General features: G+C 29.4%; 1 protein-coding gene across 3 annotated transcripts; it reads left to right on the top strand.

Annotated features, from left to right (window-relative positions):
• The first annotated feature begins 1,542 nt into the window (after positions 1–1,542).
• LOC111642035 (transmembrane protein 180-like) lies at positions 1,543–22,259 on the top strand. Of its 3 annotated transcripts, none has more exons than XM_023388297.1 (6): positions 1,543–1,674; positions 2,503–2,543; positions 5,251–6,035; positions 11,381–11,495; positions 20,949–21,142; positions 21,266–22,259. In XM_023388297.1, exons 3-5 carry the CDS (start codon positions 5,383–5,385, stop codon positions 20,949–20,951), a joined length of 771 nt encoding a protein of 256 aa, XP_023244065.1. In that variant the 5' UTR covers positions 1,543–1,674; positions 2,503–2,543; positions 5,251–5,382; the 3' UTR covers positions 20,952–21,142; positions 21,266–22,259. The 3 variants fall into 3 exon arrangements, with proteins under 3 accessions (XP_023244065.1, XP_023244064.1, XP_023244066.1); XM_023388296.1 differs by having other exon boundaries at positions 1,550–2,047; XM_023388298.1 differs by lacking the exons at positions 1,543–1,674; positions 2,503–2,543; positions 5,251–6,035; positions 11,381–11,495 and adding an exon at positions 17,213–18,215.
• Positions 22,260–23,983: the final 1,724 nt, after the last annotated feature.

The raw sequence follows: 23,983 nt of genomic DNA, 5'->3' as shown, positions 1-23,983 counted from the left end.
CTGTCAAGTAATGAAGGGAGTGTCTTCACTTTTTGATATAGCGTTCCTTTCAAACTGAAGGTTTTATCTTGTTGTTCATCACTTCACTGTAATGAACACTGTTTTATTGCTGATTCCTTCCTGTCTTCAAAATCCTCTAGAATTTGTCTAGGTGATTCCCCAAAAACTAAGCTTCGCTTTTCTGCTGACGGTTAAGTTTTAATTTTTTCCCCGAAGAAGAACGGATGATTTTGTTTTTCAACAGTAAACTGTGATCATTATAAAGAAATGCTGCATGATAAGATACAACCTGTGATTTGAAAAAATTCTGTCCCAAGAAGTGAAGGAAGTGATGCATCAGTGGTTCGCTTCTCAGCAGAAAACATTATTTTTTTTATCTTAAGATGTAAAAACATTTCTACAATGATGGATTTATGGATTTCTTTTTACTTTCAACGCATGTGACTAAGTGCATTGAAAAGCAGGGATTTGTTTATATATTTGTTAAAATGGTTTTATATGATCTATTCTTGCTGTAGTAAATTTTTAAAATATATTGCAGATAATTATCAAATCATCCTCGTAAATCATTTATAATTTATATTATATGATCGCTCAATTCTTCATTACATAGATCTTTTTACCAAAGAATAAGTCTAGTGTAGTATACTTCTTCTATGTGGTTTACAGAATTGTTTGTTCTTAAAATCTTTTCAATCGATTTTAATTAAACTTTGCTATTTTCCATTAATTGCGACGAGGAATCCAAAACCGTATAAAAAATGGGGTCCATGACTTGTTTTCGAGATATAAGATCATAGCACGAGCGCTCGCGACAAATCGTTAATTATTGTAGGTCAAAAGCGGTTAACGAATTCTTTCCAAGAACTTTATACTTTTTTGTTTTAATTTATATTTGTATTTTAATCGGTATTTAATGTAGGCTTATAATGCAATGCATTTATAATTTTATGTAATTTTTATCTTTGTTTATGTATATATGTCAATTTTGAGGATAGATATCAAGTGTTCTTCGGGACTTTCCTAGAGGTCAAAGTGGCAGCCTACCGCTCTGGGAATCCGGGATCGAATCCGGACGGGTCGAAAAATCCCCAGGAATTTTTCGGGAGTGGTCGGACCGGATATGTCGGGATCCGTCCCTCACCACCCGGTCGTCCCATTTTGGGCTTGCTAAATGGGGGCCGAACCAGGGGCTTGTAAAAAGAGTGCCCAGGGGGCGGAAAGAGTTTTTAAAAATCATTAAAATTTAATGACCCTTCTAGATTTTATAAAAATTTAAAAATCTAATTTATTAAATTTTATATAATTAATCAAATCTCAAATATAGTATTTAATCCATAAAATTCGTTTTTTGCGTTAGATTATTCAGCGGTTTTCCAAATACTACATTTAAAACCGAGAAATATAATTTACCCGCTTTCTAAACACAATAATATTTATTAATATTTTCGACATTTTGCTTTATAAGAAAATTTCTCATTATGGTAATTTTTATCTGCCAAAATTCAAAATTTCTTTCGCGCGGGTGCGCTAAATACGCACATTCATTCTTACGTCGGATGTATCATTCATTCGTATTACGTCACATATAATTGTCGTTATCTTTAAAAAAAATGCCCGAAAAAAGGTGGTTCCGCGAGTTTTTAATTGAAATTACATTATCATCTCATATAAGTGAGTGACATTAAAGGCTAATTGTATTTATTCTTTCGGGAATATGAATGTACTGTACTGTACATGTAAACACAGGTTACACGTGATTACACACATGTGAATTATTATATAATTTTCAGTATCGATAGAAATGTATGCATGTATTTACAGTATATATCTCGTGTAGTATCTCTGCATACTTACATTGCTAAAATATTTGATAAGAGATTAAATTCAGTGTTTTAACTAAATTCCAATGCTAATATACACAGTCTTTTATATATTAAGAATTAGAAGATCAGTTTTTTAAAATCTAAAAGTAAAACTGAATAGTTACATAAATTCTATTATATAGCTATAAATTGAAATTCAGTGGTGCTATCACAGATGAATTGTAAGTAACTAAATTTTGATGTAAGATGAATGATACAATATTCAGTTATATATTATGTAATTTGAATAATATAGAAAACCTAAAATATAAAAAATTCATTTTATAATGTAAATAATACACCTGTAAAATAATACAATTTGAAACTTTAAGTAATTAATTTTTGATGTTAATTAAAAATTCCAAATTGTTTAAAACTTGTAAAAATTCAAAATATTAATATTTTTTGAGTTTTATTCAAGTTGGAAAATTATAGACTATTGTTTTAAATGATAGATTATATTGTAAAGGAAAATTTAAATTTCTGAATACAATAGTGAAATATTTGTAAGTTATTGTACAATAGAAAATAATTTTTTATTATTATTTATATGAAACATTTTCAATTTTAATATATGCATTGCTTTAAAAATATAAGCTCTTCACTGCTATACTATATTATTAAATATATTTTTTAGGTTGTTTAATGTTATATTTAATTGGATTTCACTGTGAAAAAGTAAGTTTTATTATTCATAGAATTGTAATAGTAGTTATATTTAATTATAGTAACAATTTTATAATAAAATTTCTTGTTATGAAATTTTGAATTGTTTGTTAAATACAAATAAATACAAGATCTATTCAGTTCTGAACAATAAATGAGCCAAATATAAGATGAAAATTAAAGATTTCGAATTTTTACTTCAAATTATTTAATATTTGATTTATATTTTGTAAGTGTGCTTTTCTAGATAGATTATTTTTTATATAAATAAATAAATTGTTAATAATTGGCTTAATTAACAATTAGTTAAGAAACATATACATATAATAATTTAACAATTATTAGTAGCAGCAATGTAGTCCAATTTAATCTGGTAATCATTGGTTTTAAGGAACATAATTTTAGTGATTAAATTGATTGGTTAGAGGTCTGAATTTTTTTTTTCCCCAACACAAAATCATATGGTTACCTTTGAGATCTTGTGGTAATTTTTAGTAAATGACATTATTGTATCATACATGATACAGAATATTCAATTTTATATATAATATTTAATGCACTGTATTGTAATTGAATGTCCATAACATCAACAGTGATCAACTAGTTGATCATATGGAGGTTTAGTTGATTGACAAAAATATATGAATATATTCTTGATCAAGAATTCTGAAGAGCACTCTTTGTTAAAAATTTATGTAATAGAATTCAAAGTGAAAAGCTATTCACATTCTGATAACATTACCACAACAAGTTCATTTGGTCTTAGAAATAATTTTTCTTGAACAAATCTCCTTGATGATGTCCTTGGTGAATCCATATAATGTGAGTCATACTATATGTAACCTTATTCCTCTCCCACTGCTCAATTTTTATCAAAAAAATAAAATATCTAAAAACTTAATATCTTTATGTAAATTTTGAAAATCTAAATCTAACTACATTCTTTAAATTTAAAGTTTATTTAATTATAAAAGCTAAATAAATTCACAAAATGTTGAATTAGTAATACTTTTTATAAAAGCATTGTTGACACCTGGCTATTAAAGAAGTCTGACTTTTCCTAGACATCCAAATATTGTGGGGGAAAAAAATGTTTATTTAAAATTTTTTGGTTTCATAAACGTTTTAGCTATGCTTCTCATCATTTATTCTTCTTTAGAATGATCATCATTTATTCTTGTAAACAATTCAAAATTTTCAGTAAAAATAAATAACTTTTAACTAAACAAAAATCTATTGCAGATAGATACTTATTAGAGAAATTATATCTTGTGTAAAAATTAGTGAACATCTGTCTTATGTAAAATCACTTTTCTTACATGAAGCAACATTGTCATGAATAGAATAATAATGACTTTAGAAACACAAAATTAATTTATTAATTAAGATAACTAGTTAAATAAGTTAATTAACATTAAAACAAACAAAAGTTATACTGCAGGAAAACAGAACGGAGATTGTTTCCTCAAAAGTTCTGGAATGGTATCATTCCAAGAGTATTCCTCTCTCTTTTTTTTAAGTTATGCCATGGTCTCATTTGATTGGTTGATGGTCATAAGTTCATTTAAGTATAGAATATATAAATATAAATAAGATTTGGTCTTAGAAATAAATGGAAACATGTATTCTCATTTGTTCATATGAATTATTCAGCATTAAATAATAAAGTAAAATTAAAAATAATGATATGTCATTTAATTGAATGAATAATCAATAACAATTTACAAATTAATTTTGAATAATCAATAAAAACTAACAGTGAATTTTGTGATTTTATTTGAATGAAATCTGAAAATTATTTTTATTAAAATAATTTTTATAATTTAACTTCATTTCTACAATTTCAGCATGCTGCTATTACTATATGAAGATCATATAATGCTCAATGAAGTGATATAGTTATATTACATTTACCTGAAATGAAATAATGCAGTTTACTAAGTGTGATACTATGCTACTCTTTGTGTAATATGTATTAATAATATGTTTTATTAATATAGATAATCATATTAAAACACCAAACAAATTAAATAAAACCCAAAATTAAATAGCTTCAATGTATAAATAGCTTACTTCCAGCATAAATTTATTTAGATTAAATTGAAAGTAACATATAATTGCAATGAAAATAATACAAATGAACAATTAATTAAAATTAATTAAAAATATATATTTATTACTTTATAAGTAAATGATTATATGACAATACAGTATAATCAAAACAAAACCTACAACTTATCTGAAATAAAAAATAACTTTTTTGTTATTACAAAAAACATTTTTTTTAAATTTTTTTAAGTTTCAATTTCAATTAGTCAAAAATATAAATGTAAATATAAAATTGTGTTTAAGAATGCTTGTAGTTTATTCTAAGACTCTTATTAGCCAAAAATGCTACAGTGTTGATTTTCCTGTGTTCAGTTAAGCATTTTGTTTGTTTTAATACTTGAAGGTTTAAGAGAATGGCTTAGGTATATTCAATTAATTTTTTTTAAGTTTTAAAATAATTATGTATACTTTTATCTGATTAAATGCACAGCTTTCTACATATAAGAAATTTATATTAATTCTCAACATCTATCACAGCTTTTTATAGGAATGATAAAGAATAACAAATGAAAAGTTGTTTAATGCTATTTAATTGTTATAAAGTTAATAAAACATAAAGTTAATATAATTATTTTTATTATTGTGTAATTTTATTTTTGTCTCTTTTCAGGGAATCTTCACTACTAATGGAAAATTATTGTTTTATATACTATGAATGTTGACTCATTTACAAGAAATTCATAATTATTTTGATATATAATTTCATATTTTTTGTTACAAAATTAATTTAAAGTTTAGTAAAATGACTTTGCCATTATCAATTTACTCAGCTTATGGCTCTCTGGCTTTGTTTTTATCAATCCTTCATAACATTTTTTTATTGTATCATGTAGAAACTTTTGTATCTATTTATAAAATAGATCAGCAGACTTTTTGGATTGGGGAAACTATCTTCTTGCTTTGGAATTCATTAAACGATCCTTTATTTGGTTGGATAAGTGATAAACATTTTCTTACTAAAAAAGTATCTAATTCAGGAACAGCAATTGTTATTCATCGCATTACTGCCTTAGGAAAAACTGGTCCTTTATTTTCAATGGCATTTTTATTATTTTGGTATCTCTGGATTCCTGCTGGCATACAATTTGTAATTTGTCTTTGTTTATATGATAGTTTTTTAACAATTATTGATCTTCAACATACAGCTTTATTAGCAGACCTGGCTCTGTCTTCAAGATTACGTGCCAAACTTAATTCATATAATTCAGTTTTCAGTTGTCTTGGATCATCATCTGTTTTTCTTTCATATCTCTTTTGGAGTCATGATGATCCTGTTTCATTTAGAATATTCTGTTTAGTCCTTGCCATCATTTCAGGCATTGGATTCAAAATTTGTTGTTATTATCTTACTACATATTATAAATCATCTGCATCTGTTACTGAAGAAAAATATAGGTATGTTATCTGTATTTAAATAAATATTATTTAGTAAAGTAGCCTAAATATTGAAATAATTTTAATTTTCATTGTATTTTCAATAAAAGATGACACTTAAATTGTTTTTTAAATACAATGGATATTTAATTAAAATGCCTCAATGTCCTTTTTCTTACTAAAATATAAATTTTCATCTATAATTTCGTATCTTCTATTATCAGGACTTATTATAATGGCTTTACAGATAATGCTACAAAGTTTAACAGAAAAAAATTTTTATTTTATTCCGTATACCTGTATATGGAATAGAATATAATAAGTCCTGTATATAGCCAGTATAATAAATCCTGATAATAGAAGATATGAAATTATAGATGAAAATTTATATTTTAACAATGGATATTTGTTAATTATTCTGTTAAATTATTGAGTAAAGGAAGTCCATAACTTTCAATATTCCTATATGTCTCATAATATACTCTTAAAGTGTGTACAAAAATTGAATAGAATTGTTGCAAAGTGAATTGTGTTCCCAAAAAGCTAAAGCAAATATTATAAAATATCTTAAGATAGAAAAATTTTAGCTTTACGGTAACTACGAGGTTTAGTCAGAAAGTAAGAATTGTTTACACACAGTGGCTGTGCAGGTGGTACCAGTGACAATTCACCACATTAATGATGACTTGTGGGCCTGGAATGAGAAATTGAACATTAATATTAGTTGGATACAGTACTCAGATGCTTGTTATAATACTTTAAAATGAGCAAGAAAAAGTGATAATCCCACCTAGTATGTAGTTTGAACTGTCATCAAATTGCTGCAAGCCAAAACCTTCATTTATTGAATAGTTTAAATTCATCAACAGATTTATATATGATAGAAAGATAATGACAAGTGGAATGGTAAAAAAAATAGAGCAAAATGTTTAAAGTGGGAAAAACACCAATCTGCATGATAATGAATGGAGTGGAACCCTCATTAATCACTGTTAACCTTCTGGAGCAAGTGTATGGAAAGATTCAAGAAAACAGAGAATTCAACATTTCTGAGCTCCATACATATTTTCCTGAAACTTTAATTTAAATACTTTATGAAATCATCACAAAGCATTTGCATTATCACAAGCTCTGTGCAAGATGAGTGCCAAAAAAGTTAACAGAAATACCCACAAACTCCAACACATAGGAACTGCACTGGCATTTTTGGAATGCTATCAGAAGGATGGAACAAAATTCTTGCTCCATGAAAATAGATGAAACTTAGATTTCCTACATGACAACAAACAGTAAACAGCAATCCACGCAAAAGTGGCATACTGATTCACCACCATAGAAAAAGTTCAAGCAGATCATATCTGCCAGAAAGCTTGTGTATAGTTTTTTCAAACCAATAAGGTATTCTGCTGATTGAATTCAAACCCAGAAGTTAAACCATAAAGCAACTGCCTACTGTAAAACCCTATGAAAACTATAGAGAGCCATTCAGAACAAAAAATCTCCTCACATCTGAAGTCATTCTGCTGCATTAAAATGTGTGGCCCCACACTGCTGGTGCAATGTGTCAACTTCTGAAAAAATTCCAGAATCCACTTGGATTCTGGAATTTTTTCAGAAGTTAACAGCTTGGATATCTTACACTTAAAGATTTTCATGTTTCTTCACCTAAAGAAATTTTCAGCAATAAAGAGATGAATATAGTGACAATGCTGGGAAGATTGCTGTGCAGGGTTTGTTTAACTTACAGGCAGAGGCTTCTTTGCAAGAGAAATTAAAAAGCTTGTTGTGCTGTAGCATACCGAAGTACAACAGTGTGAAAGTGAGGGTAAGAATGATAAGGACTGCACAAAAAGATAAGGCACAAAACAGATTTAATCAGAGAACGATGTAATTCTGAGGTTCATTTACATTTAAAAATATAGCTGGGAATCCCGTCACTCTTCCTAGCACACTTACGCGATGCGACAATCAGGGGTCTTTTACGTTAGGACTAGTACAATATTCTTACATGGATGATGATAGTTGAGCCCTCCGTGTGATGCCTCTCTCTTCCTTTGCTGATTTCACTTCCACGTGGTTGTTCCTCCTTCCTCTTTCTTTCGCACTCCAACTCGATTCTTCTGATGCAGACCGGACACGATCCAGGAAAAAAAAAGTGCTCACATACACGTGGCCCTTCCATTTATAACCCACACCATATACATGATGTGGTAACATACGTCAGAGCTCACGGGCCAATCACGAGCTCGCACCCCCACACCGCAAGATGTGATACAAATTTTACGGAATAAAATTACAACACACCCCGCTACGTGACAATACGAAATATATAGATATATATATAATGACGATGTTACATATACTTAATGATAATCACTACAAGCTTGTGCAATGCTGTGACAAATGTAACATACTAAAAAAAACCAGTAAAATCAAAAGTCCTTTACTTAAACAAATGTTTTCATACATATACAGTGGGCATTGTCAGATTCAATTAAAAGTATATAGAACACTAAGATGAAAGCTGGAACAGAATGTTTTAATTTAAAAAATAAATAAGAAGCACAATAACATACGCTCATGACTATTAAGCTTAGTTCACACTGAGCACAGTTCGCTGGCAAAAGCAAAAAACAGAGTGAATAACCTGTCAGACGAGTCATGTTTGATGAGTTATCCGCTCTGTCTTTCGCTTTCGCCAACAAATCAAGTTCAGTGTGAATTAAGCTTTAGTGTTACATCCACTGCCAGTTAGGAGTTTCAAATAACACTCTCCATGTGGATGAGATAGAATACTTTCTCTTATAGTTAATTGCTGTCCGTTTTCAGGTGACTTTATAAATCTCAAGCTTTTCAAGATACCTTAGCTGGTGTGGGTCCCTACATAGTGCAGGAGACATATTCTTGTACTGTATGGTACATCACCATCCAAGACCTAAGTGACAAGAGCAGTCAGGGAAGTTGGTTGCTTTATAAGGTTGTAATCATGTTTTTTAACCCTTGCCTTGATGTACCTAGCCATAGCACCCACATATTCAAAACAACCATGCAATATGCAGTCTTGCATAGGTAAACTATATACCCCTTATGGGAGGCTTCTTTCAGTTTGCTCCTTCTCATTTCTAAGCATCAAGGTGATCGTAGGAGTTCTTTTATAGGCAATCCTTTATTAATATGTCGGGTAAGTTCTCTGTAGACTGAGTGAAGGACCTTATTGTAATGAACATAAACAATAAGTTGTAAAAAATTTTTTACAATTATCTTCCACACTCATTTACAAGTATTTAAATGCCTATCCAGGATGATGTAATGTTTGCTATCCACTAGAAATGAGAATAAAACTTTTTCTGGAAGTCACTCTTTATTTATAGACTGCAGCTGATCAATGCTCTGACTTTAGAATGTTCTGGAAAGTTTGCAGACATTTGTTTATACTAGGCATGTTAAACCTATGAACATGTTTTTTACAATTTCTCTCCACACATGTTTACACATGCAGCACTTTATAACTTGTATTTACCATTTGTGTAACTATTATTTAAATGTATGTGTTTTTATGCAATAATTTTTCACTTGGTCCCTATTTATTAATTTCCTGTTATTGCCATCCATTGTAAAAAAAAAATGAATATTTCTTTAAATTTTTTCAAAAAGCATTTTTTCCACTCTCAGTGTTCCTGAAGAAGTTTGCAATGTTACAAGTAAAAGTACTTGAAAGATAATTAAATCTGTTTTTTCACATCTTTCTGTGTGCTTTGAGACCCAATTTACATTTAAAATTTTTTCATTCTATATCTACAGAAGGTTGCCATGCTACACTCGTCACATATTCAGAAAATTCTTAAACCACAGATATAAGACACAAATCGCACATAAACATAACTGTAGCTTGTTCTTCACTTATGTCTTGATCCTGATCCAGCATAGCATTAATCATCAGTATATATGCCATGTAGGATACACTATAGCATCACCATAATAAACTGGTGCCAAAAAATTAAACACACCTACCTAATAATGTGTAGCTCCTCCCTAAGCCTGAATAACAGTGGCTACATGATATGGCATAGACTCTATGACGTGTCTGAGATGTTGCACAGGTATTTCAGTCCAGACATGTTCAGTGGCTCTCTGTAATTCAGTGAATTTGTTGGATAGTTCTTCAAGGTATTGAGTAAAGGTTGCACAGCATCCATAAATGCTCTATGAGGTTCAAGTCTGGCAACTGAGGCAGCCAAGGGAGTAGCTGAAAATCTGCCAAGTGTTAAACCATTCTTGTGCTATCCATACCCTATGAGGAATGGCATTATCCTATCCAGTACAAATCATTACCATCAGGGGATAAAGGGGTGCAAAACATCTGCTACAAGATTAGTGTATGTTGTCATAGCTGTCAAAATTAATTGCAGTCTCACCATTGGTCCCTGTTCACAACAACAGAATCCACTCCAAACCAGGACATAGCTGCCACCAGCTTGCTCAACACCTTGCTGACACAATGGCTTCATGTGGTTGTTGCCACAAAGGAACATGACTATCAGCTTTGTACAGTGTAAGTCAACACACTGTACAACATACAGTGTGTTGATTTACACTTCATTCCTTGGGGTCTGATAGTTGTTGGTCCACTTGGCTATCACTACTAACTCCCAGGCACCAGTAATGCATCTCACCTGGGCTAGAGACCATCGAAATTGGACAATGGGTGACTTGTACTGTGTTGTGTGCTTAGATGAATCTTGTTTTCAGACTTCAACACAGATGCTGCTGAACCCATCAGTCAACCTCAGTCAATCATCACCCATCAAGTCTGATGTGATTTGGTTCAGAGTTGCCCTTCATTATGTGGTTACTAACCTGGTTAGTCACCAGCAGTCGTGTTCTTGCATGAGCCATGGGCACCTTCACTGTGCACATGTTGCTAATGTCTGTCTGGAATTTAAGTATTCCTAGTAAGTCTTTGAAACTGTTGCATGAAAAAATCCTAGAGCATTGGTCACATAAACATTTTTTGCATTTTATTAGACACTTTTGATTAATTTAGACAACGAAAAATGCCTATTTGATTAGTTTATAATTGCAAACTGGAAGAAAACGCATATTATTGCATAATTTGCACCCATTTTTAAATTGATTTTCAAATAGATAACTTGTGTTATCTGCTAGAAATTATAATAAATTAACATGAAAATTATTATTAAACTAAATTTTTTGCAGTTAAAATTAAAATTATTTATTTTTGAATATAACTACTGAATTTTTGAATAATATAAAAAAATTGTATATTGAAATTTTTATTTAAAGTATAGTTACTTAAACAAATCAAATTAAGATAATAATAGTTTTTATAATTTTTTATCTTATAGATCCATTACAGAAGTTAATCCATCATTAACAGAAACTCAAAATTTGAAATCCTATATTAAACAACTTAGCTCTCATCCAAATTTCTTATGGTTTACTGTTATGAATCTTGTTCAGGTAAAAATTAAAAATTTATATAAAATAACCGTTTCTCATTTTAAGTTATACTTCATATACTCTTATAAAATAGAATTTTAAATAAAAGTATCAATAAGAGTAATTTATTATTTCTAATATTTTAAAAAACAATTATGAGTTATGATTTTGAATACAGTTATATTTTAAAAATAAATTACATTTAATATTTAATTTTATCATAAGCAATCATTTCTCGCTTCATACACTATCATAAATAATTCTGATAACTTAGGATTAGTGGAATTTATTCTTAGTCAAACAAGTAATGTTTAACTAAGAATGACTAAATTCTTGAAAACAGTTTAACATGCTAATTCATTTAGATTTAACAATGTAAATCTGGACAGTGAAAAATCAAATATATTATTTTTATAAATTATTATTGTTCAAAACTTTTTGTGAATATCCTATATATTGTGGATATTTACAATGTTTGATTGTACAGTACAGTACAAAGTAAAACTGTTTACAAGAATTTAAGAATTTTTTAAATATAGAAACTTTATTGAATTTTAGTGTTAATTTATTAAAATATCAAATATTCAAACTAATTAACCAAAACAAAAAAAATCTACTTAGAAATCAACATCTTTAATTATTTTGTTTTTGAAACAAGTTGGTTCTATCTTCAGAATATATTACATATTTTAAAATTCTGGAACAAAATTAAAGAATACAGTTTTAAGCCTTAAAATCTCAACTGGTTACAAATGTAAAAAGTTCTTAAATATAATTGGTGATTTGTTTTTGAGAAAATTTTAAATTAGAATTGAGCAAGTTTAAAAATTTAAAAAGAAAAATATTAAAAATATTAGCTGAGACTTTGTTTGGGAAAATGATATATTAGAAGGTTATACTCTTATAAAAATGTATATACAGAAAAAGAATATATACTTATAATAAATTTATAATAGATAAAACCAAAAACAATTTTACATCAACAGAAATTCTAGGGACTTAATGACAGTCTCAAAGGTGAAAATGGCAATGGTAATATTTTTAGTATTGGATACATTTTTCTGAAATATCAGGCTGACTAGCTTTCATTGATGTCCACATTTGCCTGTTAATGATCACAATATTAGCATGTATTCAAGCATCATGGTTGATTTCACACTCATTGGCCTACGGGCAAAATTTTCTATCCATGCAAAAGACCGAATAAGAACTAGATACGAACTATTTATTTACTCTTGCAAATAATATTGTAATTTTATCAAAGCCCATAAAAATCATATTTTTGAAAATGGAAGGTAGCCTATATCTATCCTGAATGTATGTACAAAGTTTCATATAAATTGGTTCATCTGTTCTCACATTATGCTCAGACAAACAGATGTGAATTCAATTTATATATAGATTACAAATTAATTTAAATATTTGGTTTTTGAATTTCCACATTTATCAAATAACTTATACAACACAATAAAGAAACTACAGAAATAGATGATAATTTGCAATTATCAAATTATTATTATTTTTTTCTTTAGATAGATTTCTTTTCTTATGATGTATACAAGTTTTTAATTTTTTTTAAATGTTCTCCTAAATTTTTATTAAATGCATAATTTGACAATTGTTTAATTCCTGTTTTAACAAAATTATCTAATTATTAAAGTTATAGACAGATAACATTCCTATGCATAATACTAAATTATTCCTTTTTTTATAAAATTCATATGGATTGATTTGGACTTTATTATTTAAAATTTTTCTATACAATTATTTCTAAAATTACATAATTTAATAGATAATAGATAACTCCATATGAGCAAAGTATATATGGTGTTTTGTTTATTCTGATAACATACATGTATATTACAAAATGTTTTGTTATCTTTTATTATTTAACTTCAATATGAGATACAATTCATATTAAAATAGAACTACAATAATACACATTTTTTAACTTTCCAGATTGGGGATGGATTCTTTTGAATGGGAGTCATCATACTAACACTTCTTTTATAATTATGAATTACAATTCTTCATATTACAGCTTCTTTATTGGAACAAAAGAAACTGCAGCATACAAATTTTTATTCTTAAAACAATTGTTGGTACAGTAGAGTCCTGAAAACTCAGCCTAATGTGGACCAAAGGGGGCCGAGTTTGTGAAAATGCCGGGTTATCGGGAATGGGGTTAAAAAAGAATAAGTACGAGTGTTTCCTCAGAAAATACTGTAATGTAATTGTTTGTATTGTTTGCTTGAAAATACAACAGAGAATAAACTGCCCAAATATCCTTAAACAAAGGAAAAGTACGTACTTTATGAAGGCATAGCACCTTTACTACATGAAAATGAAAATTAATGAATACACAGTGCACAGTAATTTACCTGATAAGAAGACCTCAGGAAAATACTTTAAGAGGCATAAAGCTCTATAATGAAAATTAACTAGGGGTTTTTTCGCCCTGCCAGGGTGTGGCCGAGTTATCCGGACTGCAGGGTTATTGAGTGCCAAGTTTTCGGGACTCTACTGTATTAGCTATATAATAAATTATGTAAAAAATTTGTTATATATGTGATTAAATTCACTAAGGCAATGGTTCTCAACCTTTTTTCTTGATGTACCCCATTAGCCCATTAGTTGTTTCTCAAGTACCCCTTATATTTTTGTATGTAAATTTTATAATTACTGTGTTAGATGTATAAAGCCCTTATAACTGAGTGCCATAAAAAAAACTCTCACTAATTAACTATAACTAAAAGTGGATTACTTATTTTATATAAATAATAATCAATTTAAACAGGTACAGTACATACATTTATTTATTATTATTTGATAAGTATATTATATAAAATCACAGAAGTCATTTCAATACATGCATAAATTACATTTCCTAAAAATAAATAATTATAATTAACAATTGTGACCATAGGGTCAGTGTCTCTTTGACACCACATCAGGATGTGACACCACAGAGTCTCTCGGGACTCAGAAAACGCGACTTTGCATCACACGAGAGGTAGCGGGTGAGCGGTTAGATTTGGAGTAGAGGTGAGGAGAGAGGAACGAGGAAGTGATTCACTCGGATTCCATATTAATAAACAATAACAAATTTATTTTAATGGGCAGAAGTAAATGATATACAATCTTATCCATATTGACTTAAAATTAATTGTCGCGAGAGAGAGAATTTACAGGATATTCGCGTGTGGATAAATACCTTATATAGAAGTTGGGGATTGACGACTGGATGATTCACAGTCAGGCTTCTTGAAGAGAATGATGGAATGTTCTTGATGTTTAGAGTGTTCAGGTAACAGGAGCAACTTTGAAGGGTATCTGACTGTAGGTGTGTAAGATATCCTTAGGATAAGGTTGGCTGATGCATGGTATTTTGCATGGTATAAATTCTTGAAGAGACAAACTTTGGAGGATGACTTTGAGGACAACTTTGTGAACAGATTTTGGAGGACGACTGACTTGGGTTTTTCCTCGCCCTCCCTTGCTATTCCTCTTGGGTTTTTCCATGAGGTCAGGAGTTTGTTGTTAAGGGTCTGGTGTCCAATACTGGAAATTTATTGAAAGTTCCAGGTGACACATCAATGACCAGATGGATCATCCTCAACAAGGAAGCAAGTCAGTGGGAAACAATTTTTATGGATTTTAGCCTGATTTTTGATAAAATGATTGAAGTTAAATGATTGAATTCCAAAATAATTAAAATTTAAAATAACACTTTATTGAGGGTCTGTTTGTCCCTCACACAATAAACAAAATTTTAATTATTCTACAATAATTTTAACAATTTAATGGGATATTTTTGCAATAAACCTTCAGCAATTTTTTTCAAAATTTGGTTCCCAACTTGTTAACTGACAACAAATGATGCGTCAAGCCTGTTTTTTTTTTTTTTTTTTTTTTTAGTTTTTGTCACAAATACATTGTTAAAATGGTAAAAGTTTTCTTTAGATCTTTTAAATTGGACCTTGTATGGCTTTAGCTCCATCAGTGCAGATGTCGATGCACTTTTTCCAATCTATTTTATTACTTCAAATGAAATCATTGATTTTATTGAAAATATCAAAACCTGTAGTTGTATTTTTTAGATCATTGTACATTAACAAATCTTCGCAAATCATCGTTGTACTGATATTTCACAAAAACTAAAAGTACTGTCAATCCGCTGACATTGGTGCTTTCATCTATTCTAAAGTTAATACTCGGTTAAATCGAAATTTTACTAGACTACAGGTTCACTCGGCACTAATGGCACAAATAGACAGGTAAATCAAGTAGATAAACAAGTTTTTTGGACTGTTAAAAGAGAAATCAGTGTTCATACTGGGATATTTTAAAGCAAGTTTTTGTCATTTCTTGTGTTAATAATTTACAGCAAATTCATTAACATACGCCATTTTATAATGAAAGTCAGATGTACCCCTTCGATTTACACTCATACCCCTAGGGGTACATGTACCCCCGGTTGAGAACCACTGCACTAAGGTATAAAAAGAGATTTTAAAGTGATACCAAATAAATTTTTATATTCATAATTTTCAATTCAAAATGGCCATGGCCATTCATTTTATCCATTTTTTAAATTATCTAAAGTAGCATTGGTCCACATTCTTGGATAATTGGGGTTCTTACTGTATATAAATTTAATATATAGGTATCCCTTGCTTAATGCGGGATTGATTAACAATGCTACTGTGTTGATATTTGATTAGCAGGATTTTGTATATCAAAATCCTGCTAATCAAATATCAACACAGTAGCATTGACGACTTAACTGCNCCAATGAGCACGGCGTTTACTTTTCGCACCCATGACATCATTGCTAGCATTCCTAGCGCGCTCGGTGTGCTCGGAGAATTTACAACGAGCTTGGAGTTTGTTCAAAGATGGCGGCGTCCATTACTGTGTATACTTTTACGAGCGTGCTAGTATGACGTCAGGCTGAGCTAGATGTCAGCTCGGCAAGCTTGGAAGCTAGCAAAAAGTAAACGCACCCATAATTGTCTAACGAAGTTTCATTGGATTTGGAATGCGTTTACATTAGGAATACATAAGCGAATACATTCAAAAGAAATTTGAAAGTTTAAGAACCAGCTTGCAACAGTTTAGAGTGAATGCCTGAAGAAGAGCCCAGAAGGGGCATCAAAAACTTTTGCATTTTAAAAAGGAATGTTGCTCCGGTTAATTGGTTACAAGTAAGAAGACTTATATTCAACCCGGTGTGTTAGAAAGTTAAAAGAAAACTAGGACATTGCATGACTTTGTCATATCACAATAGAATTGAGGCAGAGCTGGAAAGAAAGAAGCTATCTTCCTGCACTTATTAGGCACAGAAGAGGTAATCCTTATATCTGCCAGCAACAGGAGTCATGATCCTTGCCAACATAGAGAGATGATTCAAGTACAAAGTTTATTGATTACTCATTGATTACTTTGTTCTTGTGTTTTGTCATTTTTCATGCCTATTTTGTGTTATGTGCACACACCTCTGTTTTTATTTTTGACCCCTAAATTCCATTAGGCATGCTCAGTCACATCAGAGAGCATAGACATTGTCAGTTTAACTCCTCTGTATATTGAAAACCCCTCAATCGTTATTTTGTACATTTAAATGGACTTTAATTAAGTAAATAAGACTAATGAAAATCCCGATTTTATTCACTTTGACATTAATGGACATGTTAAAAATAATTAAAAAATGTATAACTTGCAAATATAGTAGTAATTATTATTAATTGATATTTTTAAAATCTTAAATGCAATTTATTTCTATTACAGTTTTTACATAAACTTCTTTATGTTCTAAACTAAAGAACAAGTTTGTGTAAAAATTAGGCCCAATTAAGGTTGAAAATGTTTTTCAGACAAAATAAAAATTTTGGTTTCCATAAGTGATTATTTAAGAATTTAAAAGTTTACTTAGTACCAAGTTTTGTGGCATATGAAGATGTTAATTAATATATAATTCATCAATATTTTTATCTGCTACTGTCTTTAACAGATAAAATTACAGCCAATATATAATTGAAGAAAAGAATGTTATCAATTTAAGCTACTGTATTTCAAGAAGTAGCAAATATCATATGAAGTATTAGTTAGGATTGGTAATAAATATTGAGACTGATAGCAGGAAAAGACAGCTTTAAAGAAATGCTTATTGAAGATAAAAAGATAACCTAATTCTGATTACAATATGCAAAGTTTCTATAGCATATTTTTGCTTACATTTGAATTAGTCAATTAAAGACGAGAGACAGGTTATTTTTCAAAAACAACTCAAGATATGTCAGCACTTATTAAAATAGTTTACCGTGCTAAGAAAACATTTTCAGTAAACACACAATCAACATGTACAAGTCCTTTGTTCTATTGTCTGATCAATTCAAATCTATGTATCATCCAAGCAATAAAATTAAAGTGGGTAGAAAAGAACAGAAAGGAGTTGGGAAATTTCTTACAGAGGAAGGACTTGAAGAAAGACAAGTTTACAGATGAATGAATGTAGGGTATGACAATAATTGCACATCACTTGTGATAGTGAAAGAATGGAGAAAATGCTTTCAAGAAGAGCATGAATCTTGGAAAGATGACAGCCAGATCAGTTTAACTATGCAACCAGAAATAAAATCATCCAGCTGGTTGACAAAGTCATTTACAAAAACATACATCACCAGAAGATTATCTGATAATAGTACTAAGTGGAATGAACATGGCACACTTCATTTCATGGTAAAATTTATCCTTTTTCAATAGTATTTATTGCTATGATCAAGTCCTAATATACACCATTTAAGATCTCTTACATATTGGTAATCTGTAAATCAAGTCCTCACTTAACATCATCAATAGATTCTTTGAAACTGTAATATTAAGCAAAGTGACATGTTAAAAAACAAGTTTTACCATTGACTAAATGATATACACAAAATTTAAGTATTCTGTTGCAGTGTGTTTTAAACTTCCATTTAATTCCCATCCCATAATCACTTTTGTATATAAAGAAAACTAGATCTTTTTACTTGTAACCAATTAACCAGAGCAACATTCGTTTTTAAATGCAAACGTTTTCGACATCCCTTCTGGGCTTTTCTTCAGGCATTCACTCTAAACCATTGCAAGCTGGTTCTTAAACTTTCAAATTTCTTTCAAATGTATTCGCTTACGTATTCCTAATGCACACGCATTCCAAATCCAATGAAACTTCATTAGACAATTACACGATTCAATTCTACATCATGGCAATTCCTAATGGACGATAACATTTAAATTTATTTTATTTTTTTATTTATTTATTCACTATTATAATCATTTGAATTATAAGCAGTTTGCATTTCTAATCATATAGGGTGCGTTTACTTTTAGTTCCGATCTCGCCCCTAGCGCGCTCAGCCTGTATACTTTTTGTTAGCTACCAATGAGCACGGCATTTACTTTTCGCACCCATGACATCATTGCTAGCATTCCTAGCGCGCTCGGTGTGCTCGGAGAATTTACAACGAGCTTGGAGTTTGTTCAAAGATGGCGGCGTCCATTACTGTGTATACTTTTACGAGCGTGCTAGTATGACGTCAGGCTGAGCTAGATGTCAGCTCGGCAAGCTTGGAAGCTAGCAAAAAGTAAACGCACCCATAATTGTCTAACGAAGTTTCATTGGATTTGGAATGCGTTTACATTAGGAATACATAAGCGAATACATTCAAAAGAAATTTGAAAGTTTAAGAACCAGCTTGCAACAGTTTAGAGTGAATGCCTGAAGAAGAGCCCAGAAGGGGCATCAAAAACTTTTGCATTTTAAAAAGGAATGTTGCTCCGGTTAATTGGTTACAAGTAAGAAGACTTATATTCAACCCGGTGTGTTAGAAAGTTAAAAGAAAACTAGGACATTGCATGACTTTGTCATATCACAATAGAATTGAGGCAGAGCTGGAAAGAAAGAAGCTATCTTCCTGCACTTATTAGGCACAGAAGAGGTAATCCTTATATCTGCCAGCAACAGGAGTCATGATCCTTGCCAACATAGAGAGATGATTCAAGTACAAAGTTTATTGATTACTCATTGATTACTTTGTTCTTGTGTTTTGTCATTTTTCATGCCTATTTTGTGTTATGTGCACACACCTCTGTTTTTATTTTTGACCCCTAAATTCCATTAGGCATGCTCAGTCACATCAGAGAGCATAGACATTGTCAGTTTAACTCCTCTGTATATTGAAAACCCCTCAATCGTTATTTTGTACATTTAAATGGACTTTCATTAAGTTTTTGGATTCCTCATCTCAAATAATGGAAAATGGCAAAGTTTAATCAAAATCAATCAAACAGATTTTGAGAACAAACACAATTCTGTAATTCAGGTGGAGCATTAGTGAAGCCTCTTCTATGAGACTTCACTAATGCTCCACCTGAATTAATTGACAATAATTGTAAATGATTACAAATATATCTTTCCTCAACAATATTAATTGCGGACTTACTGTACTTCTTTTTGTTACTTTAAAAAAAAGTTAAACCTGGTAATAATTTGGTGAAATAACTAGTAGTATTTATTTCCATTCATCTCACTTTTATGTAATAGAGAAATAAATTTAGTTGATTTGAAAAATAAAGTCCTTTATCCAGGGGCTGATCTAGGTTTTTCAGAGCCTAGGGCTTATTGAAATCCAATGGTGCTCCATTTTTTGTTAATACAAATAATACTATAAATTATCATTATTAATATTAACTATTTTTTACTATACGATAAGTGCTCATTGTTAATGAAAAAGTATTAAAATTTTATAATAATAATTCAATTTTTGTGGGCCCTTGACACTTGGGACCCAGGGCAGGACCTATTAGTCCCCATGTAGATGTGCCCCTTGCCTTTATCCATCCAACTTGTATTGGAAAAACTGCAGATTATCTGGCTAAAGTGAAACCATAAATTGTCTCCTTATTTTATCCAAAATGGGGTGGATAAATCCTAAATTTTAAGTTTTGTTCTTGCCTTATCTGTTTGTTTTTTTTTTTTTTTTTTTTTGGATAATGTCAAATTTATTCAGTTCTGACTTGAATAAAGATCAAAATTAATAGATTGTAACTTGCTTTAACCAAAATACTTGGATAAAAATAGCATTAGTCAGTTAATTCTAGCTTTAGCCATAACATATACATTGACATAAATTTTTGTTTACAAACTGTTGAAAATATGATAAAGGGGCAAAATTGTTTTCCTAATTTTTTGAAGACCAGAATGATTTATTTAGTTTCTAATGATTAACAAATGATTTGTGAAATGTAAAAGTTATCTCCTTATAAAAATTTGAACAAAATGAATATTATTTTTTATTTAATACAGAAAAAATATGTAACTTAAAAATTTTTAGGGAGAGTTAATTACTTTGAAAATTTTTGAATTTAAATTATAATTTTCTTAAAATTAAAATATTTTGGTATTTTCAAGTTTTCAATTTATACTTTCAGTAATCGTATATTTACGGAAGGAACTTGCAAATTATTAAATTTAATAATTAGCGATTTGGTAGATGAAGATATGGTAATCCACAATCGTCCTCAGGCAGTATCTGCTCTTATATTTGGTACATCATCTCTTTTATCTAAACCAGGACAAACAATTGCTCCTGTTTTAGGTACATGGTTGTTATCTTGGTATTCAGGTAAGTTTTAAATAAACATTGAGCATTATAATAAGAAAATAATTCCTTATTATTTTATTAAAAATTAACAAATAGTGGTAGAAACATTGATTAATGCATTCTAATAAAAAACTATTTTATTAGGTAAAGAACTTTTTACCTCTCAAGAAAATGAACTCTCTCTCTCACTTGGACGCAGTCAAATCATTAACACTCCCATTTACAGAGAAGGGTGTTTTTGGCTTCTTGTGACAATGCCATTAATATGTGCCATTATTCAGTTATTGACATGGACACAATTTACTTTACATGATTATAGATTGCGACAAATCAAGCATATTAGATGTGCTGCAGAATGTGGAAATTATAATCAGACTATATAAAATATAAAATTTCATTCATATCATAATTTTTTTATATATATATACTTAATGATATAAGTATTATAAAATATATGTATACACTTATTTTTAATAATTACGAATAAGTTAGCTTTAAATTTAAAAATTTGTTAATTATGAAAAAATGAAAATTTTGTAGACCAAAGAGACATTTTAAATAAGTACACTAGAATCTTGCTAATTCAACCATTCCTTGCACACAAGTGCCAGATTAGTGAATGTGTATAGGCCTAAAGTTTGCCTGAAGGCAATAAATGGCATGCCCTGCAGCCCTTTGGTACTGGTTCTTTTTGGAGCTGTACTGTTTTTTGTTGTTATGAAATTATGTAAAGATACAATAATTATAAGTTTAATTCTTTATTAAATTTAGTGTTACAAGTTTAATGTATTTAAAAAAATATAAGGGAGAAACATACTATAATGGGGTATGCCAGATAATTGAGAGGCCAGGACCTGGATTCACAAACACTTTGTATCATAACTTATGACAAAATTCATTGTAAGTTGTCAGAAACAAAAAGTCTTGTATTCACAAAGTAAATTGTAAGTTACAATATTGTAAGAAGTCTCATACAAGAGCTATTACATATCATAGTATGCCAATAGAAAGTACTGGAAAAAGTGGTGTCAAATTATTTGGCTCTATTAATAGATTATCACGTCTTTCATTTTTCCCAATTGTCTCTTTTAAAGATTTGAATCCAAACTTCTTTGATGTTATTAAATGCCAAAAAAAATGATAGAATTCCTCATGTAGAATTAAAATTGTTTATATCAATAGAATGTCATAGGAAAAAACTATTAGTTTGTCAATTTCTTTTGAACTTCTTCAATATTTCCATTAATATAACTATTAACAATATTGGGAATTTTTTGTTCCATGTCTAGGTCAGTTATAGCTTTATCTTATATTTTATACTTTCTATAACATTTTTCTTCGTATGCCATCACAAAGCATTTTGATTCTAATGAAATAAAATTGTGTTACTTCCTCAATTTTACAAATATGAAAAATGAGGAATTTTGAAAAAGTCATTAATAAATGCATTCTGATTGGCTCTATTAAAACAATAGTAGTCATTAATGATGTCATAAGACACACACTCCTTACCAGTTTCTTCTGTTTTGTCATAAATGCTATGATGTTTTTTGTGAATGCGAAATATAAAATGTTATTACTTTCTGGTAATTTTAAAATATAACATAGTATCAAAAAGATACTATGTCATATCTTATAAGACATTTGTGAATCTGGGGCCAGATTAGCAAGAGTGTACTGTTTTACATTGTTATTAAGATGCAATCTTTACATACCAAAGAATTAGTTATACATATATATATATACACACACAATATATTAATATATTTATGTATAAAACATTTTTAAATTATATACCGTAATAATTCAGTAATTTAGTTGAAATTAGCTATTTTTTAATAATTTAGTATATCATATTTTTGAATATATGTACATATGTATTATATATATATATATTTGATGTTAAGGGACCAAATTTATGTTTTGTCAGAAATATCTTCAGATAAATGGAATTATGTTAAAATGAAATTAAGACAGTTAAAATGTATAAAAAATTTGTATTTACACATAATATCTTAAATTTTATTGGAAAATAAAATTCAAAACTATTTTATTAGAATTAGACTACTGCTATACTTAATAAGTAATATATATATATTTGTGTGTTTGCTGAGTATTAAAGTTTGATGTTTGATTAAAAATGCCATTTATAATTATAGTTGTTAATAATTCATAATTCAATTCTTTATTTTATGAACCTTATTTCTTACAAGGAGGTTAAAGTATAACATAAAACTGGAGTTAGTACTATTTAATAAATTAATATAATAGCCTAGTAAAAGATAACAAAAAATAATAATCAACTTTTGAAAAACACAACAAATTAATTATATCTGTCCAGGATTTAAATCTTGTCAAAAATTTTTTCTACATGCTTCAAATTTCCTACAGTAAAGAATATGTTTCCAAATTTCATACACTTGCATACTAGTTACCACAAATTCTCTCAGAATATATTACAGTAGATCCCCTATAAAACCATTTCCTATAGTTATGATTCCTATAAAAATTGTGGCATTATCCGTAAACAACGGTAAAAATAACTCCTATAATACGTAAAACGTCATCGGGCAGCCGAACTACTTACCCGCCGTCCGTAGCGCCACGCTACGGAGAGATTTCTATCGTCTGGACAGTATTATATAAATTATATATAAATTAGGTACTGTACATATAATTATATATTAATTATATATAAATTAGGTACTGTATATATAATTATATATTAACTTAATTTATTGTAACTTTATTATAATTAAATATATATTTTTCGCCGTCTAGCGTCACGCTACGGCGAGTTAGGCGACCTATCGTCTGTTTAGTACTGTAATTTTATACATTTCTTGTGAAAGAAACATTTCT

The sequence above is a fragment of the Centruroides sculpturatus genome, unplaced genomic scaffold (genome assembly GCF_000671375.1).
Source record: "Centruroides sculpturatus isolate CEXI.00-Female unplaced genomic scaffold, Cexi_2.0 scaffold1557, whole genome shotgun sequence".
NCBI classification, from domain to species: Eukaryota; Metazoa; Arthropoda; class Arachnida; order Scorpiones; family Buthidae; genus Centruroides; species Centruroides sculpturatus.
Note: the sequence above shows the minus strand (reverse complement) of the source record. Positions and strands in the feature narration are given on the sequence as shown.